We start from the raw sequence: 19,565 nt of genomic DNA, 5'->3' as shown, positions 1-19,565 counted from the left end.
TGGGGTACAGACTCCAGACCGACGTTAGCACAATTGCAATGGAAACTCGTGAAGCATGGCGTCGATTATGGAAACTAAAAATACCACCTAGTGTTCAAAACTTTTTATGGCGCTGTTTGCATGGTGTCATTCCTACAATGGTGGCGTTGAGGAGTCGAGGTATTGAAGCTGATATGTCTTGCCCGTTGTGTAGGCAGTCCAATGAATCACTTATGCATCTGTTCTGCGAATGTGGGCTCGTGATTCCTTTGTGGCAGGATATAATGCAGTGCAATTTGCCAGGTACTATTACAGACTTTGCGGCTTGGATGGCTGGTAATATTGCACTCTCTGATAATGCCTCCAACCTTAATTGTATTGCTCTATGGTGGTGTATATGGCGGAGTCGCAATGAGATTGTTTGGAACAATAAATCTTGGCAGCCAGCACACATCAAGTTGGAAGTAGCACGTCTTGTACATGAATGGCAGGAGAGAATGGAAGCTTTGAAAGGTGGTGGCGCAAGGCTGGAAAATACTTCTGCATCAAACACGGTGTCGGCTGATATGTTTATGCTATATGTCGATGCAGCGGTTTTTACAGCCACACATGAAGCTAGCTACGGTGTGGTGATTACACAAGCAAATGGTAACTTTGTCGCAGCGAAGAATGGCCAGGTACAATGCATGGATGATGTTCATTTAGCTGAGGCCATAGCTATCAAGGAAGCTCTCTCTTGGGCTAAGGAGAGAGGTATTTTAAAAGCTAGAGTACACTCTGATTGCCAGATGATATGTAAGTTGCTCAATGGCTCTTTACCAGACTATACCTACGCCGGCTGTATCCTAAGTGAATGCCGAGATCTTCAACGACACTTTGATATAGTGTCTATTCAGTATGTTTCGAGATCAGTGAATATGGCGGCTCATGCTTTGGCTAGAGCGGCACGTTCGCAACCTGATCCTATGATTTGGTCTATTTCTTTACCGCGTTGTATTGAACATTTGTTTTAATGAATTTGAGTTATGTGGTTTTCAAAAAAAAAAATATAGTAAAATGAATATGCACATAATATTTATTAATGTATTTAGGCTAATTCTATGTGAAAGGTGGTGGGTCAAGTCTCGGTGGAGGTCATTATAGAAACATTTTATTATACGTGCGTATCCCTCTTCCTTAAAAAAAAAATGTATTTAGGCTAATTCTATAATATAATTTCCCTATTAATAATTTATATTGCTAGATTTATAATTAAGGTAATTACATTTATAAATTAACACACACACACACACACACACACACACATATATATATATTTATATATATATATATATATATATATATATATATATATATATATATATATATATATATATACACGGATAAAATGCGATGACTTCCTCGTGTAAAAAATATAGTGAGATCTCAACAATTGATTAAATTCATATCAACTGCCCATAATTAGTGAAATTTGAAAAAGACAAAATACAGGGGTTGTTTGGTAAATTTATGTTAGTAAATGTACTTCTTTTTTTTTCGAGCGCACATTTTATTTTCTTTAAGTGCACATTTTTCCTTCTTCGAGTGCACATTTTCTTCTTCTTCGAGTGTATAGTTTCATTCTTTCAGTGCACATTGACACCCCTAGCTTCCAACGCACATTATTCTCCCTTCGAATGCACATTGTTCCCCCTACATTGTCACCCTTTCTATCGAATAACCAATGTTCATCTTGGACACAGCCACACAGGAACCAAACATCCATCGAAATATAATTTAATTTGATTACATTAGAAACTGGTATTGTAATCCAACTCCAAATATTATTCTTTAATCATTATAGTTTATGCAAGATATGCAATACATATAATATATTCCTCTCTCTCTCTCTCTCTCTCTCTATATATATATATATATATATATATATATATATATATATATATATATATATATATATAACTGTTCAGATGTGTATTTTCACTATCATGTGCATTTGTGCACTATTTCCAGTCGTGCACTTTGTTTGATCAGTGGTCAAAGATGCAGTAAATGTTAAAGTGTATATTGTTCTTTCTTTCAGTGCACATCGTTCCTTCTTGTAGTGCACATTGTATCTTATTCTAGTACACATTATTCTCTCTTTCAGTACACATTGTTCAAAACCTCATTTGATTAGCTCAGGATCCCTTATGAACACCATACACATTGGACCCATCCATGCAAAATAGTGTTTACCTACAAAAGACCATCAAATTGAATTGAATTATGGAATATGATGGAATTCACATCAAAATTGAAGGGGAATATGCTGGGAATGATCACGCAACATCATAACTGAAGGATCACACATAGATTGAAGCGCGTTTTTGTATATAAAATTGTGAGTTTACTTTTTTAAGACACACCATCCAAAAAAAGTATGACCGCGAGGGTTAATTTGTAGATATTCGCTTTGCGAATTTAAATTGTCATCTCTAGTCCAGGGGCGGAGCCAGGATTTATGGGTGCGGGGGGCCAATCACAAAAGAGAGGATCCAGTCGTCGCTGCTCGTAGCCTGAGTTCACCGCAATTGACATCATCAACTGAGAAAACAAAAGAGAGAATTTAACTACCATTTAATTACAACATCTAAACTTTTTGATGTGGTGAGGATTGATGAATCCATCTCCAATAAAGAATAGTTCATTTAAAATATCTAAAGCTTTAAAGAATAAAAAAAAATGAAAAATTACCTATAGACTTCAGCTTTGAAATTGAATAGAAATTATATGTGTATCTGTTGTCTGCCTGTTTGGTTTGGATAGTTTGAATATAAAGCATACTCTAGAAGTAAATTATTGTGTGGGCCATGGTCCACACAGTGTTATGTGGACCATAACAGAAAATACATTTTTAATATACTAAATGTACATTATTTTTGTACTGAATTTACATTATTTTACACTATACAAAATATGGTCCACACAATAATAATTGTACTCTAGAAATTTTTTTGAATGGAGAAAATATTTTGATGAGAGAAGCCACAAAATAATTATTATATATTAATATATATATTTTTTGGAGGCCAAGGCCCCCTTGTTGCTCTATACTAATAAAAAAAGAAGAAAATTTTGGGGAGGGGGGGGGGGGGGGGGGGGGGCGGGGGGCAAGGCCCCCTGGAGCACACATGTGACTCCGCCATTGCTCTAGTCTGAACTTAAAGTATATTTTATTCTCACAATGAGGCTCAAACCCATAATGTCCATTTGGGAGGGTCACTTTATGCCACTCGATCACAAGATCATTGACAGAATTTAAAACCACTTGATTATAGGGATGGCAACGAGGCGGGGCGGGGGTGGGGAGTATACTCCCCTCCCCGTCCCCGCTACCCCGACCCCATCCCCATCCCCGTCCCCGTCCCCGTCCTCGGCGGGGACTTGAAAAAATTCCACATTCCCGTCCCCGCGGGAAATTTGGCGGGGACGGGGAATCCCCATCCCCGGTCAACTCATAGTCAAAGTGTGAAACTAGTAGAAATAAAAAGAAAAAAATTGAAATGACAATTAAAATTCAACTTTTTTTAATAACATACGAACTAATAAAGTTCAAATTCCAATCCGAAAGAGCAAATATATACTAAAAATAGTTTAACATTCAAACATTATGAATTATATTGACTTATTGTTGTTATATATACAGTAGTACAGTAGACGTATTATTCCAATGTATACACATTCAAATATTCTATTTCCTAATCCTAAAATAATATTCTATATATATTATTTATTTATTTATTTATTTTTTATTTTCGGGGACGGGGCGGGACGGGGAGCCGTATCCCCGTCCCTGTCCCCGTCCCCGCCGGGGAGTTTGTGAAATTTCCCATTCCCGTTCCCGATCCCCGAAAATTTTCCCCTTCCTCGTCCCTATCCCCTACAGGGGCGGGGATGTCCAACGGAGACGGGGCACATTGCCATCCCAACACTTGAAAAGCTTAATTTGAATAATTTCAAAAATAGAAATTGAAAAGTACAAAAAAACTATAAGAATTAAAAATTTAAATCAGAACTAAACCTTTCATAAATAAAATGCTATAGTTTCAATTCCTTGAAACATAGAAGAATGAATTGACTGTTCTAAATCGGAATCAAACCGCAATCAACGATCATCAATCTATATACTAGGCATTCTTTGGATCGTAATCGTAATTACGAAAAAAAAAAGGAAAAAGAGAAAAAAGAAAATGGGTATCAAATAATTTTCTGTCCGTTCACATATTTTGAAATTCCGGCGTGTTCAAAAATCCCATACGTGAGTGTGACTCTCCTCAAACGCATACACCACTGCTACAACTACTACTCAACTCGTTCAAAAAAAAAAAAAAAACTCGTTCTCTTTTTCAAATCTAATCTACGCTCAGGTTCTGTGCTCGAGGCTCTTCTCCCTGCCGGTACGTTTTCAGTTTAAATTTCTGTATTAGGTATATATATCATTGATTAATCGTTGTTGTCTCTTTGTTTCTGCTAAATATTCGGTTTAGACAGTTGCTTGGATTAATGGGTTTGGTTTTTATTTAACCCGTTATTTGTTGCTGAGAACATTGGAATGTTCAAAAGAATTATTTCGATTTTACTTCTGTTTTAGCAATTCCGTTGGAACAAAAAAAAAAACGAAAATTCCAATAAAGGTCCGAGCTTTCAGCTGGAAATTTAGATTCCCCTGTCTTAAATTTATATTTGTCAATATTTCTGTTGCTGTGGAGAAATTCAAGTTTATTTTCGTCGCGATTGTTCAAGTAATTTCTGAGTGGCACTTTGAATTAAAATTTAGCTCTCCGAGCTTCATTTCTGTAATTATACTTGTTTCTTGTTAATTCTGAAGTTTTTCAATTTTAATGCAATCTAAATTGAAAGGTTTCTAATAGTAATTAGATTACTTCTAGTCCTTTTTGTTTTCATTTTGCTCTGTTATATTTTGCAGGTTTGTAGATCTGTTGCGTATATAATTGGAAGTATTTTCTGTTAAATAGTGATGTCCCTGCTAAGTAGATTTTTCTACAGAAGACCCCCGGATGGCTTGCTTGAACTTGATGACAGAGTATATGGTAAATTAATCTTATGTTACAGTTCTTACTTTTCTTATGCACTTTGTTTTTATGTATTTACCTGAATGTGGACATTTAATTAATTCCTTGATGCTGTGTTTCTGCAGTTTTAGATTCTTGCTTTTCCACTGAAGTATTACCTGAGGAAATTTATCAACTGTATTTGCATGAGATAATTACTGAGCTGCATGAAGAGTTCCCTGAATCATCTTTTCTTGCATTCAATTTTAGAGATGGTGAGAAAAGGAGTCAGTTTGCTGAAATTTTATGTGAATATGATGTTACTGTTATGGATTATCCAAAACAATATGAGGGTTGTCCTCTGTTGCCATTGTCTTTGATCCATCATTTTCTTCGTGGTTGTGAGAATTGGCTTAATCTTGGGAATCATCATAATGTTATTTTACTTCATTGTGAGAGAGGGGGTTGGCCCGTTTTAGCATTTGTTTTGGCTAGTTTCCTGGTTTTTAAAAAATTGCATAGTGGAGAGCGAAAGACTCTTGAAATGGTTTATCGAGAGGCCCCTAAAGGCTTATTACAGTTGCTATCACCATTGAACCCATTTCCATCTCAGCTTCGCTACTTGCAATATCTATCTAGAAGAAATATCTCCCCTGAGTGGCCTCCTCCTGAGCGGGCTCTTTCTTTGGATTGTCTCATTCTTCGAGCTATTCCAAGATTTGATAGTCAAAAAGGGTGTAGGCCTATTGTTCGTATTTTTGGTCGAAATCTACTTAGCAAGGATGGACTCTCAACTCAGATGTTATACTCTATGCCCAAGAAAGGCAGAGGTGTTCGACATTACCGTCAGGTATAAATTACTTTAGCTGAAGTATGCTCCATTCATTTTGTACTTTGCAGGGTCCCAACACTGATGTTCTATGATCTTGCAGAAGGACAGTGATGTGATCAAGATTGACATTCAGTGTTTAGTGCAAGGGGATGTTGTTCTGGAGTGTGTTCATTTAGACCTGGATCCAGAAAGAGAAGTCATGATGTTTCGTATAATGTTCAACACAGCTTTTATTCGATCCAACATTTTGATGCTAAGCAGTGATAACTTGGACATTCTTTGGGATTCAAAGGGGCGCTATCCAAAAGGCTTTCGAGCTGAGGTGGCTTCATATCATATTGTCATTGTTATCTGGTTGCTACTTGAGTAATCTAACCAGTAAATTATCTTTCCTATATTTCACATCTAAGGTGATATATCATATATTTATGTACAGGTTTTGTTTGGTGATGTGGAGAGCATCCCTCCTCCAAGAGCTCCAACTTCTGTTTTAAATTTAGAGGAGAAAGGCGGACTTCCTATTGAAGCCTTTTCAATGGTCCAAGAACTTTTTGGTGGAGTGGAATGGGTTGATCCAAGTGATGATGCTGCTTTATGGTTTCTTAAACAGCTCTCAGTATTGAATGATGTGAAAGATTTATCGTTGCTACAAAGTAGGATGAGTGAATACTCATCACCTTTTGATTCTGAGGAGGAAACCACTGCACATAGTATTGCTGATAGCTTGGATTTTCTGGACTCAGAGAAGGCTAGTAATCTTACGTATGCTAATTCACCTGATGTGAATTTCATAGATGATCCTTTTTCTGAAGATTTTGCTTCAGATGCAACCTCAATGGCCAAAACTTCTGAGGATCCTACAGAGGTTTCTACTGAACCTTTTTGTTCACATCCTGAAAGTAATAATCAATCTGATTTGAGCATGACTTCTGATCAATTGGAAGTAGGGCAAGACCATGATAGGCAATCTTGTTCTCCTCCTTTTGCTTCACCACCTCCCTCCGTTTCTAATACAATTACACCTCGACCATTGGCACCACCACCACCACCACCTCCTCCGCCTCTTTTTGGTTTTCCTAGTAAAGAACTCTCATTCTCACCACCAATACCCCCTAATCATATTAATTACAGTAAAGCACCTCCACCCCACCACCCCCACCACCCCCACCTTCTTATACTTCAATCCAAGGAACTATACCAGTAACTCAACCTCCTGTACCTTCATCTATAAACTCTGTTAAAGGACCTCCACTACCTCCACCACCTCCACCACTACCACCTTCATCAGCTTCCCCTCCTCCTCCAGTCCCCATGCTTTCTACTACAAGTTTCCCTACCCCTCCGCCTCCTCCTCCTCTACCCCCTTCTATATCTTCTAAATGTTGCACTTCAGCTCCCCCTCCCCCACCACCTCCACCTTCCATTTCTTCTAAACAGCCTCCATCCCCACCTCCACCTTCCATTTCTTCTAAACAGCCTCCATCCCCACCTCCACCTCCTCCTGTACCTTTGAAAGGCCCTCTACCACCTCCACCGCCCCCTCCCCCTCCTCCTCCTGTCTCTTCTAAGGGCCCTTTGCCGCCTCCACCTCCACCTCCCCCACTTGTCTCTTCAAAGGGCACTCTGCCGCCTCCACCTCCACCTCCACCTCCCCCTCCTGTTTCTTCAAAGGGCACTCTGCCGCCTCCACCTCCACCTCCCCCTCCTGTTTCTTCAAAGGGCACTCTGCCGCCTCCACCTCCCCCTCCCCCTCCTGTCTCTTCAAAGGGCCCTCCTCCTCCTCCTCCCCCACCTATCTCTTCTAAGGGGCCTCCACCTCCTCCGCCCCCTCCTAAGTCGACTCCATTGCCGCCAGCACCACCTCCACCTCCTTCAGGAGGTCCTCGTCAAGGTTCAAACCCCTCGGCTCCTCCACCACCACCAAAACTTCCTGGTGCCCCACCACCACCACCACCTCCAGGGAGGGGTTCGACACCAGTTCCACCTCCACCTCCTGGTGGGAGGGGCTCTAGTGTGCCACCTCCACCACTTCCATCTACTGGTAGGGGAAGAAGCTCTTTAGGATCAACTACTCATGGAAAAAGTCGACCTACAGGTGGTTCTACTATTCCTCCCAAAAAAGCATCATTGAAGCCTTTGCACTGGGTCAAAGTTACAAGAGCAATGCAAGGAAGTCTGTGGGCTGATACTCAAAAACAGGAAAGCCAATCAAGGTATGCAAAATTAAATTTAGTATGGAAAGTTAGAAATTAGGGAGGTTAAAACTTAGAGGAGTTTTTTTATCAAAATCACCCAACATGGTGATTGAAATATAATGCAAGTGTGAGTTCTGGAGACTGGCTACTTTTTTCACAGTTCTCATATGTAATAAGTTTAGACTGTTTAGTAGACTAATTCAGTAATTCTATAGATAGTGCTGAAACCTTAGCCTACTATTTTCACATAATTCTTGGGAATTTCCCCTTTTGTCACAGCAAAATTCTGATCAGACTCTACAATTATTTGGTAGGGCACCTGAGATTGATATAACAGAGCTTGAAACTCTGTTTTCAGTAGCTTCTGCAACAGATAGCATCAACAAGGCCGGAGGTCGGCGTGGTTCAAAAATTAACAAACCTGAAAAGGTGCAATTGGTAAGTGAATTTTTAGCTGAACTTTTGAAAATTTTCAAAATATGCCACTATCTGTATTAGTGATGGCAAGCTAGTGTTGCACATAAGAGAGCCACACATGAGACTTATAAGCCAAAATGTTTATTATGACAATGATGAGGATATTTGACTTGTATATGTGCATTGCTCATGAAAAAAAATAAATAAGGATTGTAGATTAGTTCTAGTTGGTTTGCACATAATGTTTTTTAATTTCTTCCCGTCCGTCGCAGTTTTCCTCTTTTAGTCTTTTTGGTTGATATTGATTACACTTGTGTCTAAAGATTATTAAGGATCTAAAATCACTTCGATACAATCGGGAGTCAAAGATACAAATCCTGCTGCCAATATGCTAAAATTGATTGGGAATCAATTTAGTTATCTTATTTCCTAGTTTATTTTTAGTTGCCCTTTTTACTTTAAGTAAGCATATTTTAGAATATTGTTTCCTTATGTCTTAAGCTTTAACTCCTATATATAGGGAGAACATTAGATTGTCTTAGGGAGTTGGAATTTGAATAAAATCAAAAGGGAAGTTTCTTCCTCCAACTTCTCTCTCTCTCTCTCTCTCTCTCATTCTGCCTTCCCTTCACCATAGGGAAACCAACTTGTTCTTCTTCTATTAACCACCGACCAGTGATGCGTAGCCAAACATCTGACACATATCAGACGGTATCATATCCATAATAAGAGGCAGTTTTTGATGGCAGAAGTAAAGCTCTGCCTTCTTTAGTTTTGTTGGAGCTGGAAGTATAGCCTTTGGTCAAGATTTGTGTGGTTCAGACGTTCAGTGGCTTTGGAAGCAGTATTGATATAAGAAAATAGAATTAATCAACAAACACAATAGTTATTGGCATCAATGAGTGCTGTGCAAATATGTGATGGAGAGAACTTAAACTAATGGCTAAGGGAGAGTGGTGTTTAAAATCTAACAGTTTTCACTTAGGGTGTGTTTGGAAAGCAGGAAAATAACTTCTGGAAAATGAGTCATTTTCCAGAAAACATTTTCCTTTCCAGTGTTTGGTTGCATTCCAGAAAACTGTCTTGGTGTGTTTGATTCATTTTCTGGAAAATGAGCATAATTATTTTTAATTTTAAATATTTAAAATATACAATGATGGTGGTGGTGGTGGTGGCGGCGGCGGCGGGTGATTGGATGCTCCACTGCTGCAAACGGAAAATGACTTCCCCCCAAAAAAGGGGAAGAAAATCCCCTTTATTTTCCATTGACCACACCCTTATTTTCCATTGACTTCCATTTTCCCCCTCTAGCCAAACACTGGAAACCCGGAAAATGATTTTCAGAAATCATTTTCCGGGTTTCCAAACGCACCCTTATTTGAATTTGATGTCAAGGGCTTCTATGCCAGTCAGGAGAAAAGTTTCAGTTATTTTATTGGCTGCTGGTGACTAGACTGGTCAGTGATAACTTCCCATTTTTCTTTTCTCAGGTTGAACATCGGAGGGCCTACAATTGTGAAATCATGCTTACAAAAATTAAAATTCCTCTGCCTGATATGATTGTGAGTTCATTTTCAAGTCCTCTATTATTTCTTTATATCTGATAGCCTTTTTAGATATACTTAATACTTAATTTAAACTCATTGCAACCAAAATAAAATTTTCTAATTTATGTGAAATTGCAGCATATCAACAATTGACAGGAATTCATATACTAATATTGATTTGTTGGATATCTTTACATGGCTTAAATTCTTTTATTATGCTTTGCCTGGTGCATTGTCAATTGCAAAGAAATGACAATTAAAAGCAAGAGTAAAGCATGATATACAAGCAATAAAAATAACTGATTGTTGCTGATGGCATAATGCCAGTATCTAAAGTTATTTTCTGGGTTTATTGTGAGATCTTTAATGTTTGATTGTTTGAATAGTGTTCACATTGCAATTTGACTGTTGAATTTTTATTTATTTTTTCCATTTAAAGGATATTTTAAATGCCATGCTGTTATCTTCAGAATGCCATTTTGGCTTTGGATTCTTCAACGCTGGATATTGATCAAGTTGAAAATCTGATTAAGTTCTGTCCTACAAAAGAAGAAATGGAGACCTTGAGGGTATCTATTCTTTTCTCTTTCTCATGGCTTTGCATTCTTCTTTCTGGAGACTCAAGTTCTAGAGTTATTTGGTTGGTGCTGTTAATGTCACGTTTTGTGTTTTTGTTTGAAAACAGTGTTCCTGCTTGCTTCTTGTTTTGATCCAAGAAAATGTTTCAATATATGATACTACATTACATATTTTTTAAAAGGGCACGTTCTGTGCCTGAAGTTAGGGCCGTTGCTTTCTTTTTCTTAAATAATCTGGATCCCTCCATGAACAGAGGAGAAACCATGTTACAGTCATTTGGGCATTGATTCACAAAACCTGAACTAACTTATTTTGCACTTCCATGTGTATTTATGCACTGGTGAAATTGTTTGTTTTCTAAAACATACATGCATCGATATTTGCAAAAATTACACCACCAACCTCCTCAACTGTTTTCCAATAAATTCTCAAACTGGGTAGTTCTATATTTAGTATTTCTTTGTCTTGATTTATATATCAATACATGTCCACGTGCATGTAGAGTTTAATTTTACATGATCATCTTCACCCTAACTAGTCACTCTTTAGTCCTTCAGTGAAACTACAGATATTGTGGATTTGTGGGTCTCAACTCTCAATCATCATATTTGTTCGTTCCTTTATTTTGTGTGTGTGCAATTTTCATAGTTATTCTTAAATTGTCATCTCTTCATTTGTCTTTAATTTTCAGAACTACACTGGGAACAAGGAAATGCTTGGCAAATGTGAACAGGTTTTTTTTCCCTCTATGTGAACTTTGGTGTGGTTAATAAAGAAATGCTGTAATTATTAATATTTTACTGTGTATGTCATTCTCAGTTTTTCTCGGAGCTCATGAAGGTTCCTCGAGTTGAATCCAAGTTGAGAGTTTTTGCTTTTACAATTACTTTTTCAAATCAGGTATGTGTTTTGGCATTTTATATCAAATACAAATAACTATAAATTCTGTAATATGGGTTAAGGGTCTAAGTCTAATCTGTTTGATCTGCTAATTGCAACAATTAAATTACCTTTTCAGGTTAATGACTTGAGAAATAACTTGAATACAATAAATGATGCTACCAGAGAGGTACTATTACTAGCACTATGAATTGTTAATGCTAAAACATGTTTCTAGTTCATCCTAACTCTGTTTCAAGTTTTGTTAGGTAAAAGAATCTGCGAAGTTGCGTCAAATAATGCAGACCATTCTAACCCTGGGTAATGCACTGAATCAGGGCACTGCACGAGGTAAAAGTTGTTATGATTAGATTTCATATTCTTTTTTTTTTTTTTTTTTTTTTTTTTTTTGGGTGGGGTGGGGGTGTCTAGTATATCGGATAATTTCTCTATTTTATTTTGTTTTGTGGTGACGACATTGCAGGATCTGCTGTGGGGTTTAAATTGGATAGTCTTCTTAAACTTTCTGATACCCGTGCGAGAAACAACAAAATGACTTTAATGCACTATCTATGCAAGGTAGAAATTTTATAGTTATATGATGCCTTTTTTTATTTCTCTTACATCTTGTGATACTTCTCCGATTTGTGGGTTTGAGATAGTGAATTATAATTTTATTGCTTGTGCTAACAAATGTTGTCTGAATTTCTGTGATGGTAATCTGGTACTATGGTCTTAAGGGTTATATTTTTTGTTTTTAAATTGGGGTGCTACTGTCAATTTGTCCACCAGCTCCTTGCTGAGAAAATGCCAGAGCTGCTTGATTTTGGCAAGGATCTTGTTCATTTGGAAGCAGCCTCTAAGGTTTGTTAACTTTAAAAACTTGTGGTTTTTCTTTGCTAAGCCCTGCTTCCACTTGGGATGTTTCATTCTATGGTTAGTATCTATTTTTGCTAATGCCACACTAAATGATCAGATCCAATTGAAGTCTTTGGCTGAAGAAATGCAAGCAGTGACTAAAGGTCTTGAGAAGGTTGAACAAGAACTTGCTGCATCAGACAATGATGGTGCTATATCCTCTGGCTTTCATAAGGTTAGACTTGATAATACTTTTCTTACTTTCTTTTACGTGCTTGGAATTACAAGGTGAACGAGGTTCTACCTCTGGTTTTTAGCTTGATGTTTCATATGATATGCATAGTTTATTGAAGGTTGCAAAAAAGTCGTTAACAGCGAGCATCTCTTTCTAGGATTACTGGTGTACTAATAATGTTTTCCTTGAAGTCAACGTTTGATTTTCTAAATATGGATGCAACTTGTAAATAATTAAATATATTCTTTGATAGTTATCGAAAATTTTATTTTACTTTTATGTTGGATATTGCAATGCATATCTAGTTTTTTGAACCTGTTTTTTCAGGTCTTGAAGAGTTTCCTTGATACTGCTGAAGCTGATGTTAGGTCTCTAATTACCCTGTATAGTGAAGTGGTGAGCCACCTGCTATGTTTCACCTTTTCTGTTTCTCCTGGTTTTCTTTTGCATATCGTTTTTCTTTATTTGTGTTCACACTATGGTATTTGCAGGGGAGAAATGCAGACTCTCTATCCCTGTATTTTGGTGAGGATCCTGCTCGGTGCCCCTTTGAGCAAGGTTAGAAATATTTAGTATATCTTAAAATTGCACTTTCCCTTGTTCAATGCAAATTCTGGTTACTTTCCAATTTCTCAATTCTATACATCACGGAATAATTTCCTGAAAAATATGACCCTAGACTAGATGATTTCTTTATTTCTTGTACTGATCTCTAGTGTCAAGTCCAACATTTCTGTTCTGCATGCAGTGACACAAACGTTGGCCATCTTCACCAAAATGTTTAACAAATCACGTGATGAGAATGTACAACTGGCCGATGCTGAAAGGAAAAAGTTGGAGAAGGAAGCCTTGAAGGAACAAACAGCTTCCAATTCCTCTGCTAAGAAAGAAGCTGATGCTGAGAAAGATCTTCTTCGTCAAATTAATAATCAGATTCAGAGATCTGCTTCATAATCTTAATCTCGTTGCACTGGTTAAGACATCATAATGCTGGACGCCAGCACAGAAGGCAGATTGCGAACTAGTTTAAGCATCGACTTTTGATGGAGAGCATTAGATTATGTTGTTTCGCTCCTTAATTGATAACAAATGTACATATATTTATAGATTTACTGGCATTTTCATTGCCTTGTAGCTTAGTATTTTTCTTCCATTTACCTCAATTTTTGCATCACAATGGGATACCCAAAATTTTGAGGGTGATCCAAATAGCTCATATTCGAATTCGTATATAGAAATGAAGATTATAGGTCTGCTAAATCCAGAAGGATTTTTTCATAGTTCAGTGTTTTGGTGAAACTATGGATTCAAGTTACTGAATCTTCACACATACTTTGTTTATTAGTAATGTTGCTAAATACATACTTTCTTTGTTGCAGCTGAATTACAATATTGGTACCTACTTGCATCATATGAAAAGAAGTATGATGAATTCCTTCAACTCTTACTTCTAATGTCCAGATGGCTTCTGGGTTTTCAGTGAAAACCAATGCCTTTGTTGTTGTTGCAGATGTATGCGATTTCAAGCCAGATAAAGTGTGATTATGCAGGAGATATTTGGTCTCTCTCTGATGCTTCTTTCCTCTTATCCTTCTCTTTCTCAAGTAAGTATATTCTCTCTGCTTCTGGAATTGCTGAAATGATTGCCTGCAGCTTTGAGTTCAAGTCTTCGACTTTTTCCATAAGCCTATCGTTTGTAAACATGCCAAGAATAACGCTCCGGATAGTTTTCCAGCTCTCCATCAATGGCAGAGCGATAATCACTGCTGAGGCGATGGTACCCCATGCAATGACTATGACTGCCCAGAATGTGAAATACCCTTTACTGAATTGCCCTGCATCGTGTTACAATCCTTTTGTGTTAGCCTTATTTGCTTGTTTATCGTATAGTTAGTTGAAAAGTGAGATTCTGGGTATGAATGACTTACCAGCAGGAAGTGTGAGGGCGGGCCACAACACGACAATCACAAGAGTGAAACCGATGCCCCATTTGATTATCCATCTTTTAGCGCTGACCAGTTTCTCTTCCTTGAACTCTGCAGATGGTAATTCGGTCCTTTCCTTTTCGACGACAGTTATCTGCTTAGTGGTTTCCCAGTCGTAGTTTTGAGGCCTCAGGAAGCTACAGACAGCATGAACAGCTCCACCGGTAAGTATGGAGACTAGATTCCCTGCAAGCATGGGGGCATTTCTCCCCGTTGTGTCGAGATTTACCCTTCCATATTCGATTTTTGTGACTGACAACCAAGTAATGATTCCTAGGAAGCACCCTACTGTTGTTCCAAGAATTGCCCCAAAAGCATTTGCTTTTTGCCATAAAAGCATGAAAGCTATAGGTAGAACTGCTGATCCTATGAAAACCCCCATTGCCAAATACATCCAGCCCAGAGAAACACCAGCCTTGTTCAAGATCACTGCTAGAATACCCATAAAACATCCAAATCCTAGGACAACTGCCCTTGAAACTTTTAAGATCTGCTTCCCAGTTGCATCTGGGTTTATATATGTACGATAAATGTCATACGTACATAACGAGGATACTGCAATAAGCTCTGAAGAACCCGCAGATGTTACAGCCCTGCTCATCACCAAAAAAAAAGGAAATTAGGCCAAGAAAAGTGCGAGAAATGAGGTTGGGGGCAGGGATAGGATGACTCACATAAAAAGCATGGTTAGGAGAAGAACCGATCCTCCTTTGCCCATTAACGCTATAGCTGTTGCAGGTGGAACGAGTCCATGACTTGCTTCGCTTGCTGTTATTGGTAGATCAAGCGCTAGTGCCCCTAAACCGAGTGATGTTGCCAAGGAGAATGGCACAGCAAACCAGACCAACCCACCCAATAAGTAGCCCTTGTGCGTCGAGGATGGTCTTGCAGCAATGGCACTTACCCAGTATCCCTATCAATCCAACAACTTCGTTACTCAGAAAGTAAGTTTTTCGATTTTCACAACTTTCCTGCATTTTCTTCAGTTTATGAATTTATGAATGAACTCACATTGTCAACAAAAACTGTTCCAAAATTGCCAATGATGTTGATGATACCAAACACAAGACCACCAGAACTCAGCATGGTCACATATGACCCCTTGAAGTTCCCGCTAACAGGACCACAAGATTGATCAACATGAGAGAGCGGGTATTGACAGCTTCTTGATTTGCTTGCAACCTCTAGTAGGCGTCTGTACACTACGCTTGGACTACCAAGCTCACTGCTTCCCACGTACACGAGGTAAACAAAGATGACTAAAACAACATGAACTGCACACACAAAAAAACCCAAAAAATTTTTGGTCAGACCACGAGGTGTCCTGAGCAGACCCTAAGTGTAGGAGGCACCTTTAAGCCCGTACTATACTCAGACTAATTCCTGTTTGCACCGGCCCGACCCAATTAGGGGGCAAAGTGCTGGCCAGATTGGTTTTTTCATACGAGAGGGGGTTCAAACTCCCGACCTCTCTCAAGGGACAAGAGTGCACGGCCACTCACGCCAACCAAGCTGGTTAACAACCGTTATTGTACTATGAAAATGAACTGTATCAAGTATAGGACAGCAGACCTATAACAGAATGTATATAGCTGGCCAAGAAAGTGGCCTTTAGCCCTCCAGCTAAAGTATAGACAACTACTCCAAGAGGTATGAGAAAGCTTGCAGCATAGATGTTGACTCCAGTGAGCGCATTGACAACAGCAGAACCGCCGAGGAGAAGCATGGCGGTTACAATAATGTTTGTCAAGAAGCAGAAACATAGGAACACGAGGTGAGCAGAGGTTCCCCATCTGAAGGAACAATAGGATTGCAATAAACTTGTAAGTTTCCAAGGTCTCGTGTTGAGGTTTTAGTTACTAGTGGAGAATGAAACAGACCTTGCTTTCACAATTTCACAAACAGTGTGAGCATTTGGAGCTTTCCTTTTGATCTCTATGGCCATTACACCAAAGAGGAGTACCTGTTCATTAGCAACATTGATGAACATTGATACGAACCCAAACCTTAACTACACCACAAATGCTAGCTCAAAATGTACGTAGCCAAACCTGAATGGTGGCGCCGCTTGCATACCAGAAAGGACCACTGATTCCATATTCCCAGGCAACATTCGAGCTCTGTAAGATCGTAGCTGCCCATGTCCACTGCACAATCAAATGTTTGAGCTTTTGCCTCAGTACTTTGATACCGAATGAAAAAATGTGTTTCGTGACTTTCATCTCATCTAAATCGATAGTTGCAGTTTATCTCAAGAATTGAAAATAATGGCAGAAAGTAAAGAATACAAGATTTACATAGTTCTGCAATGCGCCTACATCTAAACAAGACATACATAACAATAAATTATATGCTCAACAGACAGGGAGGCTAAACATGGTACCTGAGAAACAATCACACTGGCAATAAGACCTGTTTTCACATTCCTCCCAGCTGTGTTGAACCATTCTGAAGTGTGGCGTGAACCCACATATCTCTTTTCCAGCCACACCTTATGATCCCCAGACAAGTAAACATCAAAATTGCATTATTGCATTATTGCAAATTACAAGAAATCCCAGAAACTACCCAAAACTCCAACAAAAAAAATGGGAAATTTATGAAGAACAAGAATTGTAAAATTAGACAGTACGAGAAAAGAAGTGAAGACAGCAAAGAATGCTCCAAATCCAAGAATGACAGAGTAACCAACTCCCTGATTAAGCGCTACTTTGTCCCCAAAAAAGCTGCTCTGCCTCACACAAGTGTTCCCAGAAGCATGGTAATACTGAGCAGAGAACTCAAAAGGTGGGCACTTGGAAGCCATGGATTGGATTATGTGTTTCTTCTACCTTCACACTTTCTTCACACCATTTATGAGTTATGAGGAGCAAAAACTGGGCAAGTTGTAAACTCAGAGCCTAGTTTATTGTGACGGTAAAGTCAAAGCCGCAAGATGGTGCATAAAAGTCTTTGGAATCAAAGGAATCTCCAAGGCTGCAAAGGTAGATTCATGGGTCCCAGGTCACTGTCGTGGCCTTTGAATTTTATACTCTTAACCAGACCCGCAATGGCTTCTCTTTCAGAAATCAAACGATTCCATCAACTTGGGACAAAATGAAAATTTTAATTCCTCGTCCCGAATTGGTTGTCTCATTTTCTTTTTGCATGCTTTTTAAGGAATTAAAGTAAATGCTATATATTTTCCAATTATGTCTTTCACTTTTGGAAATAAAAGAAAAAATCATAAGGGTAATTTAGAAAAAAATAAAATGATGGTGATGTTCAATTTTGGAAAGATGACAACATTTTGGGACAAACAAAAAAGGAAAATAAAACATGCAAAATGGGACGGAGTAATAATTACTATACTTTTTTATTTTTCATTATTTATTTTGTACTAAATTTATTAATTTTTTTTTTAAAGGAGGAGCCTACCTCTCATATATATTTTGTGTCACATTCTTTGTGCAATCGTTATGCTGTGCATGGTGCACACGGTTGCAAACGATGCCGTTTCACTATGGTGGATTAACGATGCCGTTAGTGGCACAGTTTAACACCATCAATCAATTTTATTTTTTTAACTCCAATCGACGGGATTTTCACCATTTTCGGTGTGGATATATAGTTCATTAGTTCTAGATATATAATTCACTAGTTCTGGATATATAGTTCATTAATTCTGGATACATAGTTCACTAATTCTGGATATATAGTTCATTAATTCTGGATATATAATTCACTAATTTTGATTTATAGCTCATTCATTCTAAATATATAGTTCATTCATTCTGAATACACAGACGCAGCGAACTGCCATAAGCCAAAACAAAGTATCAGTAACCGGTGTGGATATATAGTTCACTAATTCTGGATATATAGTTCATTAATTCTAGATATAACACAACATAATACCGTTAACGGCAATCGAAAATAATTTTTTTTTTAAAGTCGAACGCGTCGTTTTTTAATTAAAATGACGTCATTTTTGCAATCGTGTGCACAATGCACCGAATAATTTGCGTTGTTTGTGCAACAAGTAGTTGTCTTTAGCCGCTCAAACGATTGGGTTTATCAGTTTCGCACTATTAAGTTGATTTCCTAATCATTTTCACTTTTTTTTTTTTTATTAAATATCTTAACCCATAATTTTTATTTTTTTTTGTTTAATTAAGAATGACATCCCTAGTTTAATTTCTAGATGATAGCTAAACTCTTTTTTAAAATACTTTTAAAATATAAGTAGAGACATGTAAATTATAGATAAGTTACTAGTGGTGACAGTTATGAACAGTTATACAATGGACTCGAGTGGACTCGAGTGGTGGACCTGGATGGTAGTGGATCTGGTCCAATACACAATTACATATTAAATGTTCACAATTTGAATTGTAAACATATAGTATGTAAATTGTGTATATTTAATATGTAAAATTGTACCAGGACTATGTGGTCCAATGGTATCCGGGTTGGACTTTCATTTGGAAGGTTGTGAGTTCAAGCCTTAGTAGAGGCGTTATTAGCTCTTTGTGTTTCAGTAGGTTGAGAAAGTATATGAACAGATACTACAATGTAATAGAGCTAGTAGCATTCAAAAAAAAAAAAAAATATGTAAAATTGTGAATATTCAATATGTAAATGGTGTATTTTTAGACTTGGGTCCACCTTGCAAGGTGGACCCCAGTCTACAGAATAATTTTGTCGTGGAAGACTCGGATATGAGGCAAATTATTGTGTGGATCATGGTACACACAATGTTGTATGAAACATAACAAAAGTACATTTTTAATATACTAAAAGTACATTATTTGTATACTGAATGTACATTATACAAAATAATGAATTTTCAATACTTAAATAATGTACTTTTCTGGGATACAATGTATATTTTTAATATATTAAAAATATATTATTTGTGTAAAAATAATAATGTTCATTATTTGATAGTATAGTCCACACACCATGGTGCACACAATAATAATTGGTTTTCTACTACATTTTCCGTCGTCTTCAATTATGAACTAAG

General features: G+C 37.7%; 2 protein-coding genes across 2 annotated transcripts; one reads left to right on the top strand and one right to left on the bottom strand.

The window, feature by feature from the left end:
* The first annotated feature begins 4,230 nt into the window (after window positions 1-4,230).
* On the top strand, window positions 4,231-13,608 carry LOC109149410 (formin-like protein 14). Its single transcript, XM_019297157.1, is given in 19 exon segments — window positions 4,231-4,415; window positions 4,946-5,069; window positions 5,177-5,880; window positions 5,963-6,184; window positions 6,299-7,039; window positions 7,042-8,075; window positions 8,372-8,495; window positions 9,965-10,036; window positions 10,492-10,590; window positions 11,292-11,333; window positions 11,420-11,500; window positions 11,619-11,669; window positions 11,749-11,830; window positions 11,964-12,058; window positions 12,272-12,343; window positions 12,456-12,572; window positions 12,900-12,968; window positions 13,064-13,130; window positions 13,321-13,608. Coding segments are annotated over 18 exon segments (3,951 nt in total). The 5' UTR covers window positions 4,231-4,415; window positions 4,946-4,996; the 3' UTR covers window positions 13,527-13,608.
* A 164-nt stretch (window positions 13,609-13,772) lies between these two features.
* On the bottom strand, window positions 13,773-17,624 carry LOC109149404 (urea-proton symporter DUR3). Its single transcript, XM_019297151.1, has 9 exons — window positions 17,190-17,624; window positions 16,941-17,048; window positions 16,609-16,704; window positions 16,438-16,520; window positions 16,130-16,350; window positions 15,569-15,831; window positions 15,232-15,470; window positions 14,501-15,150; window positions 13,773-14,407 (listed from the first exon to the last, which is right to left on the bottom strand). Exons 1-9 carry the CDS (start codon window positions 17,361-17,363, stop codon window positions 14,115-14,117), a joined length of 2,127 nt encoding a protein of 708 aa, XP_019152696.1. The 5' UTR covers window positions 17,364-17,624; the 3' UTR covers window positions 13,773-14,114.
* Between the last annotated feature and the right edge of the window lie 1,941 nt (window positions 17,625-19,565).

This window comes from Ipomoea nil, unplaced genomic scaffold, assembly GCF_001879475.1.
Source record: "Ipomoea nil cultivar Tokyo-kokei standard unplaced genomic scaffold, Asagao_1.1 scaffold2159, whole genome shotgun sequence".
In the NCBI taxonomy this organism is placed as follows: domain Eukaryota; kingdom Viridiplantae; phylum Streptophyta; class Magnoliopsida; order Solanales; family Convolvulaceae; genus Ipomoea; species Ipomoea nil.
The sequence above is the reverse complement of the archived record's forward strand: the minus strand, read 5'-3'. Positions and strand labels throughout refer to the sequence as shown.

Excerpts from the sequence above, each read along its gene's own strand:
- LOC109149404 (XM_019297151.1), bottom strand. The coding sequence starts at position 17,363 with ATGGCTTCCAAGTGCCCACCTTTTGAGTTCTCTGCTCAGTATTACCAT. Across the intron at positions 15,471-15,568 it reads GAACAGTTTTTGTTGACAAT|GGATACTGGGTAAGTGCCAT; the intron begins GTGAGTTCATTC and ends TTGGATTGATAG. Across the intron at positions 15,151-15,231 it reads CTCCTAACCATGCTTTTTAT|GGCTGTAACATCTGCGGGTT; the intron begins GTGAGTCATCCT and ends GGTGATGAGCAG.